Raw genomic sequence first — 12,653 nt, forward strand, 5'->3', positions numbered from 1 at the left:
ATCTGAGAATCAAAATGTAGAAAAAGAAGGAGATGGGGGTGCTGGTCATGGGTTGTCTGCGATGGACTTGCCAGGATGTGATGGTTCAGTTTTTTAATCCTGTTCCAGCTGTCTTGCCAACTACAAGCCAAACATCAAAGCCAACACCAGCGGTTGGACACTTCAGCATGAATTTCACTGTAAACAACCTCAAATACAAGGAGGAGATGAGAAATACCAATTCCAGCACATTCAATTCTACAGAGAGAGTTCTTGTCACTCTGGTAAGCAGGTGTCACTCTGGTAAGCACCATGAACCTAGTGCAGGTGGAGTCCATGTTTTGCAATAGACCAGGGGGAACCCTGTCATTTGGCCTGCTAATCATATCCTTTCCTTGTCAGTTTGGCCGAGTGCTCAAGAAAAGCAACATCAGCCTCGTATATATAACGTGTAACGTGACAACTCTGAGGTAAGCCTTCCTCAGAAGTGTGAACATGTCTGAATTGCAAGTTTCCATTGAGACATCAGTCTTGTCCTTTTTTTTTCACTCGAAGATTTGGTCAGTTCAGAAAACACCTGCTGAAATTCTCTGTCTCCTTGCAGACCCTTGAAAAATGGGGATGCAACCGGTGTGGATTCCATCTGCACCTACAGAAATGATTCTGCAATGCCCCCATTTGACAGAGTGAGGACATACAGTGAAATTGTGAACCAGACCCGGGGATTCACCAGGATAGGGCCCTACCACTTAGACGAAAGCAGCCTCTACGTCAATGGTAATCAACTGGATTTTGTTGACTTTGAATTTATGGAATATGCATAAATGTGAGGAAATGTGGTATATGAGTTGGAACCCATTTGTTAAAGTTACACCTGCCAGAATATAGTATCTTCCTTAAAATTTTGATATCAATAAAAGTGAAACCAAGCCACACCATGGACTAATAAGAGAGGTCCATCATTTCTTCTGAAAGCTATTATCTGTTATTCTCCATGCTGTGTGAGACAAACTCTTTCCTATGCAGATGAAATGTATTAGTATTGTCATACCACCTTGTTTACTGTCTTAGGAATCTCTCATCGATTTTTCCAAAAATTTCTATTTGAAGCACCATGGTCATAGTAATGATGGTCTCGTCTCTTGTCTTAGGTTACAACGAGCCCCCTCTAGAACCAAGTAAGTGTTGTAGATAAGATCTGAGAATCCAATCAAAATGTAGAAAAAGAAGGAGATGGGGGTGCTGGTCATGGGTTGTCTGCAATGGACTTGCCAGGATGTGATGGTTCAGTTTTTTAATCCTGTTCCAGCTGTCTTGCCAACTACAACCAAAACATCAAAGCCAACACCAGCGGTTGGACACTTCAGCATGAATTTCACTGTAAACAACCTCAAATACAAGGAGGAGATGAGAAATACCAATTCCAGCACATTCAATTCTACAGAGAGAGTTCTTGTCACTCTGGTAAGCTTGGACCTAGTGCAGGTGGAGTCCATGTTTTGCAATAGACCAGGGGGAACCCTGTCATTTGGCCCGCTAATCATATCCTTTCCTTGTCAGTTTGGCCGAGTGCTCAAGAAAAGCAACATCAGCCTCGTATATATAACGTGTAACGTGACAACTCTGAGGTAAGCCTTCCTCAGAAGTGTGAACATGTCTGAATGGCAAGTTTCCATTGAGACATCAGTCTTGTCCTTTTTTTTTTCACTCGAAGATTTGGCCAGTTCAGAAAACACCTGCTGAAATTCTCTGTCTCCTTGCAGACCCTTGAAAAATGGGGATGCAACCGGTGTGGATTCCATCTGCACCTACAGAAATGATTCTGCAATGCCCCCATTTGACAGAGTGAGGACATACAGTGAAATTGTGAACCAGACCCAGGGATTCACCAGGATAGGGCCCTACCACTTAGACGAAAGCAGCCTCTACGTCAATGGTAATCAACTGGATTTTGTTGACTTTGAATTTATGTATGCATAAATGTGAGGAAATGTGGTGTATCAGTTTGTTATTTACCAGAAATGGAGTTGGAACCCATTTGTTAAAGTCACATCTGCCAGAATATAGTATCTTCCTTTAAATTTTGACATCAATAAAAGTGAAACCAAGCCACACCATGGACTAATAAGAGAGGTCCATCATTTCTTCTGAAAGCTATTATCTGTTATTCTCCATGCTGTGTGAGACAAACTCTTTCCCATGCAGATGAAATGTATTAGTATTGTCATACCACCTTGTTTACTGTCTTATGAATCTCTCATCGATTCTTCCAAAAATTTCTATTTGAAGCACCATGGTCATAGTAATGATGGTCTCGTCTCTTGTCTTAGGTTACAACGAGCCCCCTCTAGAACCAAGTAAGTGTTGTAGATAAGATCTGAGAATCCAATCAAAATGTAGAAAAAGAAGGAGATGGGGGTGCTGGTCATGGGCTGTCTGCGATGGACTTGCCAGGATGTGATGGTTCAGTTTTTTAATCCTGTTCCAGCTGTCTTGCCAACTACAACCCAAACATCAAAGCCAACACCAGCGGTTGGACACTTCAGCATGAATTTCACTGTAACCAACCTCAAATACAAGGAGGAGATGAGAAATACCAATTCCAGCACATTCAATTCTACAGAGAGAGTTCTTGTCACTCTGGTAAGCTTGGACCTAGTGCAGGTGGAGTCCATGTTTTGCAATAGACCAGGGGGAACCCTGTCATTTGGCCTGCTAATCATATCCTTTCCTTGTCAGTTTGGCCGAGTGCTCAAGAAAAGCAACATCAGCCTCGTATATATAACGTGTAACGTGACAACTCTGAGGTAAGCCTTCCTCAGAAGTGTGAACATGTCTGAATGGCAAGTTTCCATTGAGACATCTGTCTTGTCCTTTTTTTTCACTCGAAGATTTGGTCAGTTCAGAAAACACCTGCTGAAATTCTCTGTCTCCTTGCAGACCCTTGAAAAATGGGGATGCAACCGGTGTGGATTCCATCTGCACCTACAGAAATTATTCTGCAATGCCCCCATTTGACAGAGTGAGGACATACAGTGAAATTGTGAACCAGACCGGGGGATTCACCAGGATAGGGCCCTACCACTTAGACGAAAGCAGCCTCTACGTCAATGGTAATCAACTGGATTTTGTTGACTTTCAATTTATGGAATATGCATAAATGTGAGGAAATGTGGTGTATGAGTTGGAACCCATTTGTTAGTTACACCTGCCAGAATATAGTATCTTCCTTTAAATTTTGACATCAATAAAAGTGAAACCAAGCCACACCATGGACTAATAAGAGAGGTCCATCATTTCTTCTGAAAGCTATTATCTGTTATTCTCCATGCTGTGTGAGACAAACTCTTTCCTATGCAGATGAAATGTATTAGTATTGTCATACCACCTTGTTTACTGTCTTATGAATCTCTCCTCAATTTTTCCAAAAATTTCTATTTGAAGCACCATGGTCATAGTAATGATGGTCTCGTCTCTTGTCTTAGGTTACAACGAGCCCCCTCTAGAGCCAAGTAAGTGTTGTAGATAAGATCTGAGAATCCAATCAAAATGTAGAAAAAGAAGGAGATGGGGGTGCTGGTCATGGGTTGTCTGCGATGGACTTGCCAGGATGTGATGGTTCAGTTTTTTAATCCTGTTCCAGCTGTCTTGCCAACTACAACCCAAACATCAAAGCCAACACCAGCGGTTGGACACTTCAGCATGAATTTCACTGTAACCAACCTCAAATACAAGGAGGAGATGAGAAATACCAATTCCAGCACATTCAATTCTACAGAGAGAGTTCTTGTCACTCTGGTAAGCTTGGACCTAGTGCAGGTGGAGTCCATGTTTTGCAATAGACCAGGGGGAACCCTGTCATTTGGCCTGCTAATCATATCCTTTCCTTGTCAGTTTGGCCGAGTGCTCAAGAAAAGCAACATCAGCCTCGTATATATAACGTGTAACGTGACAACTCTGAGGTAAGCCTTCCTCAGAAGTGTGAACTTGTCTGAATTGCAAGTTTCCATTGAGACATCAGTCTTGTCCTTTTTTTTTCACTCGAAGATTTGGTCAGTTCAGAAAACACCTGCTGAAATTCTCTGTCTCCTTGCAGACCCTTGAAAAATGGGGATGCAACCGGTGTGGATTCCATCTGCACCTACAGAAATGATTCTGCAATGCCCCCATTTGACAGAGTGAGGACATACAATGAAATTGTGAACCAGACCCAGGGATTCACCAGGATAGGGCCCTACCACTTAGACGAAAGCAGCCTCTACGTCAATGGTAATCAACTGGATTTTGTTGACTTTCAATTTATGGAGTATGCATTTGAATGTATGGAGTTTGACAGAGTGAGCACATATGATGAAATTTTGAACCAGACCCTTGGGTTCACCAAGATAGGGCCCTACCCCTTACATGATGGCAGCCTCTATGTTGATGGTAATCTGTTTATGATCTTGAGATATGGGTGTCTGTAGTGATGTGACAATGGGGACGATCGGATTCATTGGAGCTCTATTTGGCCAAGATGTGAGGGCTCCCTCTGGGGACAACATTTCTTGGAATTTGGGTTTCTCAGTCTCATTGGAGAAAGATATCACCTTGGACCATTGTTTGACTGGACTAGAGTAAAGCAGGAGCATACCTACCCTATTTGGCGCCCGGGGCATGTGGATGGGTGGGACTTGGTGGTATGGGGGCCGGCAGTGAGACCTCTACAGAGAAATGCCTGTCTGTGAATTGGGCCTGCCCTGGTACCTGACATCCTGCCACCCCCAACGAGACTGGCAGATGCAGAAGAGCAAGCCACCCAGGCCACAAGTCCCTCAACTCTTCCGTACCGCATCAATACCTGCCCCATAGGGAAGGCTGCACGGTTTGCACCAGGTGGCTGTTGGGTGTCACACTATTGCAAGTGGCCACCTAGCCCAACCTCAGGTCCATAGTGTCTAGGGGCCAGGCTATCCACAAAAGGCACACACACCACCAAATCATCCTCTACCTGCTGGAGGCGGGTTTCAGAGGCATGAGCCAATCAGGGTATGCAGCTCCCACTGCATGTGGGAGTGTGACATCCAGTCATCAAATATGGTGCTCAAGGTATGAGCCCTGGCTGCCATACCCTAGATGCACCGTTGTATTACAGTTGAAGTTTGGAAGACATCTAGTCCAATCCACCATTCAGTCCAGAAATACATAATTAAATCATCCTTGACACATGCTTATCCAGCCTCCCAAGGCAATCTGTTCCACTCATGAACAGCTCATAGGCGCTTTTTTCTAACTCATATTTATGTCCTTGCATTTTCCCACCCTTTACTTCTAGTTCTGCTCTCTGGAAAAAGATTTTTTCGTTCTGCTCCATTTTCTACCTGACAGCCTGCATCATACAGCCGTTCAATTATCCGAAGACACTAGCCATGTCTCCCCTCTATGCATGCCTAGACATGTCCTGTGCATGAACATCATCATGCTCTGGCAGCATACAAGGCATTTGGCTGTCCATGCACAGTGGCAAAGCCCTTTGAACCCAGGTGGTTCAGGTGGTTGGAATCGGGTTACTGAAACGTAAGACAGATTCCATTGCTGAGTCTGTAAAGTCTGGAGGATATTTGGTACAATGATGGAACCTGTTGCACATGTAGCTTTCATCTGGTGAAATGGGTTTGTGGAAGGGTTGCCATGATAGAATATGAGAATATGGGACCTTGGGGTGTCACTCGAGAGCTTCAAACCTTGTGTAGCTGTTGTAGATGGTTGCCCATTGATGTTTGCCCAGAGAATTACTTGACATCATCATGTGACCCCCTGACTGGCCCCCTTTGCAGTAGAGCCAATGCCAACCCCAAACAACTAATGATAAGGTGGCATCTTTTGCTATCACAATGCAATAAGTGTTGCTCAGAACCTGTTTCAGGGATTTCTCATAAAATTATAGAGTTGGAAGGTACCTCCAGGGTCATCTAGTCCCACTCATAGGAACTCATAACTACCTGCCTATCCACAGTGACCCCAGTTTCAAGCCCAAATGATTCCCCACATAAACCAAAAATCTCCAGATTTCAGCCTGTCCTGGAGGAAATTCACCTACCATCAATGGTAACAAATTTGAGATATGCTGACATAAGGAACCAATATGCTATAGCAGGAGTTGGACTAGACTTTGGGGGACAAATTGCTCTCCAGTGACTTTCACTTTCAAATGCTTTCACCCTACAGATAGAGATACCAACTCTAGGTTGGGAAACTTGTGGCAATTTGGGATCAGAATTTGGGCAGGGCAGGATTCGGGGAGGGGAGGAAGCTTGACTCGAATGCAGTGCCGTAGAAGCTGCCATTTTCGGCAGAGGAACTGATCCCTGTAGTCTGGAGATCAGTTATAATTCTGGGACAACTCCAACCCCCATATGGATATTGGCAGGCCAACACTGAAACGATATCACTTCTGAACTTCTCCTACTCACATCTGTTTCCTCTTTTGCACTCTTGTAACAATGGTCTCTTCGTGTTCCAGGTTATCATGAATCACCCTTTGAATCTTGTGAGTATTCAAAAGAATATTTCATTTATGCTTCCTTTGACCCCAGAGGTCCTCCATTACTGAAGAGGCGTCATTACTGCACATGAACACACAAGGAGCTGCCTGAAACTGAGTCAGTCCAGCAAAGTCAGTTTCCCCACATTGGCAGAGGCTATCCAAGGTCTTTTACGTGACCTGCTGTCTGGTCCTTTTAAGTCTGACTCAAGGTTTTGGTCTTAACCTTTAAGGCCTTATGTGGTCCGGGCCCAGTGTATCTGAGGGACCGTCTCTCTGAATACGTTCCCCAGAGAATACGTTCTGGCAATATCGACCAACTAAGGATCCACGACCCTAATGCGCATGGCCTCAACCAGAGCCAAGGCCTTTTCAGCCATGGCTCCTGCCTTGTGGAACGATCTCCCGAGTGAAATCAAGGACCTGACTGAATTTGCTAAATTCCTCAGGGCCTGAAAGACAGAGCCCTTCCATCAGGCTTATGGTTGACTCCAGCTGAAGCTGAATAGTTGGAAGTCATTGGAACAATTATCAGGCCTCCCCACCCACCCCACCCCCGAAACTCCCATCTCCTAGTGCGGTGAAGTTACTTAGTACTGGGTACTTCGGCATCCAAAGCGCTGCGCCACCGGGGGGGGGGAGGCAAGGGTGTCGGCCCGCCGGCGTTCCCCCGCCCACGCCTCCCCCCCCAGCAGTGTGCCGCTGGCTGCTTCGCGCATGAATGGCCACTTCAGATGCCACAGTGCCCAACCCTAGTTACCATCTTTTAAATTACCATATCAACTACTGGTTGTGGATAGTTGCTTAAATTGCTGTTTCGATGCTCCTGAAAATGGGTTTATGGCTATTGATATTGTATAAATTGAGAGCCTCTTGTGCGGCAGAGTGGTAAGGCAGCAGAAATGGCGTCTGAAAGCTCTGCCCATGTGGCTGGGAGTTCAATCCCAGCAGCCAGCTCAAGGTTGACTCAGCCTTCCATCCTTCCGAGGTCGGTAAAATGAGTACCCAGCTTGCTTGCTGGGGGGTAAATGGTAATGACTGGGGAAGGCACTGGCAAACCACCCCGTATTGAGTCTGCCATGAAAACGCTGGAGGGCGTCACCCCAAGGGTCAGACATGACTCTGTGCTTGCACAGGGGATACCTTTACCTTTACTTTTATTGTATAAATTTTATTCTTTGTTATAATTTTATAGTTATGGTTGTCCATTGCCTTGAGATGGTGAGTCCGAGAGGGGCGGTCTACAAATCGATAAAATAAAATAAGTCGAGATACAGGTTGCGCATGCACATATAAGTTTATACCTTGAATAAAACTTTGTTGGTCTTAAAGGTACCACTGGACTCCAACTTTGTTCAGCTGCTTCAGACCAACATGGCTGCCCCCCTGATTTGTTTAATATCTGAGCTACTCTTTTCCAGCTGTCCTGACTCCCAGCCCAAGGCCTCCCACAACACAGTCACCAACGACCGGTTATTTCACCGTGAATTACACTGTAACCAATCTCAGGTATAAGCCCGGCATGGGCATTCCGTACTCGAAAGACTTCAATTCTACAATGAGAACTCTCAGCACACTGGTAAGCCCACATATAATGCTAAACTTCACACATGCAAACAATTATTGATCTCAGGCATGATTCAGCTCATGAAATCTGCTTTTTACACCTAGCTGGGCCAACGCTTGCGAAAGAGCATCATTGGACTTCAGTTTGCAGGATGTAACGTAACAGATTTCAGGTACTATTTACAGAGAACACTTGTTGATGCATTAATGGTCTGTTTTTCAAAACAGGGATTCTCCAGAACCTCTCATTGAATGTGTGATCAAGGGACAGTTTCAAATTTCTCCTCCTTTGCCATTTCAGTCCCAGGATCCCCAGTTCAATTTACCTTTTCTCTTGTGCAAATCGAATTCACAATTCTGCATTTCTGTGCCTTTCATTCTTCTTGATTGCACCCAGTTCCCCTGTTTCAAAACAAATGTTTTTCAACATCCATAAATCACCACTGTGCACGTATATTATGTTAAATCTGTGGGTTCGAAGGAAGCCAGGACCACTGGGGGTGCAATCAGCTCTTTATTGTGATCTCAACATGATGTTACAAGAGGCGAAACTAAACTGAGAACCCCCTGAACCCCCCTCCCTCCAACTTATATGCAGTAGCAAAAGCTGGATATTATATGTAGCAGCATCATAGGCAGTTGGGTTGTTTCGAAAAAGGTCAACGTGCATGCATGATGCATGTGAAGTTAAAATCCAGCCATCAAAAGCAGAGTATTTATTTATTTATTTATTTATTATATTTATATACCGCCCTCCCCAGGGGCTCAGGGCAGTTTACATAAGAACAAACAACAATACATAAACCAATCTGATTCATGGTTTTGGTCTTAACCTTTAAGGCCTTATGTGGTCCACTGGAATCTCCAGGGCACAGAAATTAGTTCAGCTTGAGAAAAGGGCAGCTTTCAGAGGGTGGACAATGTTATTGTACTCTGCTGAGGTCCCTGCCTGTCCTGAACCTTGCTCTCCCCATGCCCCATGCCCAAATTCTTGTGAATTTCTCAACCTGGACTTGGCAACCCTTTTCCATCTTGTTCCATCAGATTTTTTGTGACTGGCAGACAATTCCCAAGGCCTCAGGCAGAGACGGGGATGCCGCTTGCATGCTATTTTTTGGAACACTGTATAAGAATTCACAGATTCTTCATACTTAACATTGGTTATAGGTATAACAATACAACATTAGCAATGTTAAATTTAGCCGATTTTATTTTTGTAAATAATACAGCGGATGGCAAAACATCAGGAATAGAGGTGGCGTTGTGTTCAGAAGAAAGGTCTTGGGGCTGAGGTCTCTGTAATAAGAGAAGAAAAGCCCCTTACTCTGTCTAAATACTGAATGTCATGTCTAGATAATTGGTTGGTTATCAGTTGCTTAAAGAAGGTAGTCTGTGAGTTTATTATAAGTGCTGTGCTGGGTTTAAACTTAGTGCTGTTTACAGCAGGCTCTTTTTGTTTCCCTTTGAGGGTTCACCTTAGCTGTTTCCTTCTGTTATGATCCTTCCCCAGGCAGTGGCATTCTGAACCACAAGGACCAGATGATTCCACCCAGGCATGGTCTAATCCAGTTATTCCTTCCCTTCCCAGATCCATAAACAACGGAAGGGAGACAGGCGTGGATCAAGTCTGCACCTACCAACAAAACTCTACAGCTGGTCCCTTCGACCAAGAGCGAGTGTACCACGATCTCTTCAACAGCACCAGTGGTTTTACCAAGATGGGGCCCTACATTTTGGACCAGCATAGCTTCTTTGTGAATGGTAATAACCGGATTTTTCCTTTCCTGTCCTTTAATCAGACTAAAGCTTCTTGACTGAAAGTCTTCTTGAGCAGTCCCAAACTCTTCTGCTAAGCACTTGCATCTGGACTCGGTGCAAAACTGACAAGAAAATCTTACAGTCTGAGTTTATTAAAGTTTGCCCTACGAAAATCCAACATCCGCGTCTGGCTACAAGCTTCCTTGGCTCCCCATCTCAAAAGGAATTCTATGAGGACATGGTCACTTCCCCCTAGGGTCCCCACCTCCTTCACCTCATCCACCAACTCTTGCCTGTTGGTCAGTATTAAGTCCAGTATGGCTGAACCTCTTCTGGGTTCATCTACCATTTGGGCTCATCTCCAACTTGAGCTGGAGAAGCTTCGTTTATTCATTGCTTTCGCTGGTCTAAGGGGAAAAAATGGCGATCACATCTCTGGAAGCTCGGGGGCGAGAGCGAGGGAGGGACATTCTTTCTACCGCTATTTTAAGAACGCACATGTCTTTCGCTGGTGTGTTGCGGCTTGTGCTCAGAAGTGTAGTGGTTTTTTCAGGGGAATCAAATTTTCTGGATTTCTCCCTAAACGCTATAAAATTCAAATTGTTGCTGGAGTTCAGAGGGAGTTTTGCGGTTTGTTTATGACGTCATGCAGAATGTTGAATTAATAGCGTTTACGAAAGGTAAGACTTTGGCCACATTTAAGTCATGCGGAATGGCCCCAGTTCTTGAGCCTATCAAGATCATCCTGTATTCTGTTACTGTCTTCTGTTGTGTTTCTACCCCTCCCAGTTTAGTTTCATCTGCAAATTTAATAACTAAAGAACCCTTCTTCGCTATGTTTAGCATTTCTTGCTAGCCTAAGCTCATATTGAGTCTTTAGCTTTTCTAACACTCTCCCTACAATTATTGGTTATTTGTTTACTCATCCTTGGTAATAAAGCCTTCCTTCCATTTCCTAAATGACTTTTTTATTCCTCAAATCATTTGACAACTGCTCATGGAGCCACCTTGGCTTCCTTAGGCTCCTCCCATCTTTTCTTCTCAAGGGAATTGTTTGTGATTGAGCCTTCAGTGTTTCACTTTTAAGAAACTCCCAGCCCTCTTCGACTCCCATCTCTTTAAGTCTTTCTGACCACGGGACTCTACCCAACACACCTTTAAGTCTGTTAATATCTGCTTTCCTTAAATCCAGTCTATAAGTCCAGCTACATAAAGGTTTTCTTTTTCCCGCAATTGAAAATTCCCAAATCCACATGGTCTCTACTACCAAGTATGCCCACTACTTCCACCTCATCTATTATTATTATTATTATTATTATTATTATTATTATTATTATTATTATTTAGATTTAGATTTAGATTTAGATTTATTTCCCGCCACTTCCAAATGGCTCGTGGCGGGTTACAGTGTCTTAAAACCCCATTAAAAGACTTTAAAATGTCACAACATGACGGCACAATAATAAGATCCCCTTCCTACCCCCCTTCCTAAAAATAGGGGGGGTGGAGGAGAAGGAGTTCAACGATGTTCAAGAAGAAGCCCGGGGGAGAGCAGTTGATGTACCCCAGCAGCCACAGCCTCAACCATAGACCTGGCGGAAGAGCTCCGTCTTGCAGGCCCTGCGGAACGTTGAAGGGTCCCGCAGGGCCCGCAGCTCTCCCGGGAGCTCATTCCACCAGGTGGGGGCCAGGACTGAAAAGGCCCTGGCCCTGGTCGAGGCTAGGCGTGCTTCCCTAGGGCCGGGAACGGTCCAGTTCTTCCCTACCAGTTCTTCCCTATTGATGAGAATCAAGTCTAAAATAGCAGACCCCCTGATTGCCCTCTTTACTTTCTGAGAAATGAAGCTGTCAGCAAGACAAGAAATTAACAGAGTTTGTATTTTTAGCAGAGTTGGTCCTCCAACAGATATCTGGGGAATTGAATTCACCCATGACCATTGTTTCCCCCTTCTTTGAGAATGGTGTAATTTGGCCTAGGAGTATCTCATCCAAATCCTTTGACTGGCTTGGTGGTCTATAGCAGACCCCCCACAATAATACCACTCTCATTTCCTACTCCTTTTATATTTACCCAAATGCACTCAACTGAACTTTCATGCTCAGGTACCGGTATTTCTTCACAAGTATAAAGCTTCTTAACATATATTGCTACTCCTCCCCCTTTCTTTATGTGTCTGTCCCTTTTGAATAGATTGTACCCCTCAATTCTAGTATTCCAATGGTGAGTATTATCCCACCAGGTTTCTGTGATTCCTACTAGGTCATAGCCTAGCCTGTATTAGGACTACTAGTTCCTCCTGTTTCCCATACTCTGTGCATTAGTGTAGAGACATCGCAATCCATCCTTTGTGTGCCTCATTGTTTTGCTTTTTGAACTTCCTTGCAAGCTAGTCGTTCCCTGCTTATGCAAATCCCTGTAGATTTGCAGTCTTCTCATCTTCAGATCTTGCCATCACACCAAGTTCTGAATGTACGTCTCGCTCCCTCTTTTTGTCTAGTTTAAAGCCCTCTTCACCAGGTGTGCAAGGGTTCTCCCCAAAATACTTTTTCTGTCCCTTGTGAGGTGCACGCCGTCTCCTGACAACAGCCCCTCGTATTGACATTGTTGACCATGATGCAGAAATCCAAATTGTTCCTGGCGACACCGTTGATGTAGCCAGTCATTTGCTTGCATAATTTTCCTCTCTCTTCCTCTGCCTCGGCCACTTACAGGAAGGACTGATGAAAACACAACCTGTGCTCCCAGGCCCTTTACCTTTCCCCCCAGATCCACATATTCTTTTTTAATATGTTCCATGTTCTGCTGGGCAGTATTATTTGTTCCTAC

At 44.4% G+C, this 12,653-nt stretch overlaps 1 protein-coding gene across 2 annotated transcripts in view; it reads left to right on the forward strand.

The window, feature by feature from the left end:
- LOC143834908 (uncharacterized) overlaps positions 1-12,653 on the forward strand; it is a 97,494-nt gene that overhangs the window by 59,319 nt on the left and 25,522 nt on the right. For both annotated transcript variants that reach the window (XM_077331815.1, XM_077331816.1), the window contains exons 5-23: positions 109-263; positions 382-449; positions 584-756; positions 1,131-1,157; positions 1,289-1,443; positions 1,540-1,607; positions 1,743-1,915; positions 2,310-2,336; positions 2,468-2,622; positions 2,719-2,786; positions 2,920-3,092; positions 3,465-3,491; positions 3,623-3,777; positions 3,874-3,941; positions 4,076-4,248; positions 6,482-6,508; positions 7,924-8,081; positions 8,174-8,241; positions 9,657-9,829. In XM_077331815.1, the coding sequence (XP_077187930.1) occupies positions 109-263; positions 382-449; positions 584-756; positions 1,131-1,157; positions 1,289-1,443; positions 1,540-1,607; positions 1,743-1,915; positions 2,310-2,336; positions 2,468-2,622; positions 2,719-2,786; positions 2,920-3,092; positions 3,465-3,491; positions 3,623-3,777; positions 3,874-3,941; positions 4,076-4,248; positions 6,482-6,508; positions 7,924-8,081; positions 8,174-8,241; positions 9,657-9,829 (2,091 nt within the window). The remainder of the gene's footprint in view (positions 1-108; positions 264-381; positions 450-583; positions 757-1,130; positions 1,158-1,288; positions 1,444-1,539; positions 1,608-1,742; positions 1,916-2,309; positions 2,337-2,467; positions 2,623-2,718; positions 2,787-2,919; positions 3,093-3,464; positions 3,492-3,622; positions 3,778-3,873; positions 3,942-4,075; positions 4,249-6,481; positions 6,509-7,923; positions 8,082-8,173; positions 8,242-9,656; positions 9,830-12,653) is intronic.

The sequence above is a fragment of the Paroedura picta genome, chromosome 4 (genome assembly GCF_049243985.1).
Source record: "Paroedura picta isolate Pp20150507F chromosome 4, Ppicta_v3.0, whole genome shotgun sequence".
Taxonomy (NCBI): Eukaryota; Metazoa; Chordata; class Lepidosauria; order Squamata; family Gekkonidae; genus Paroedura; species Paroedura picta.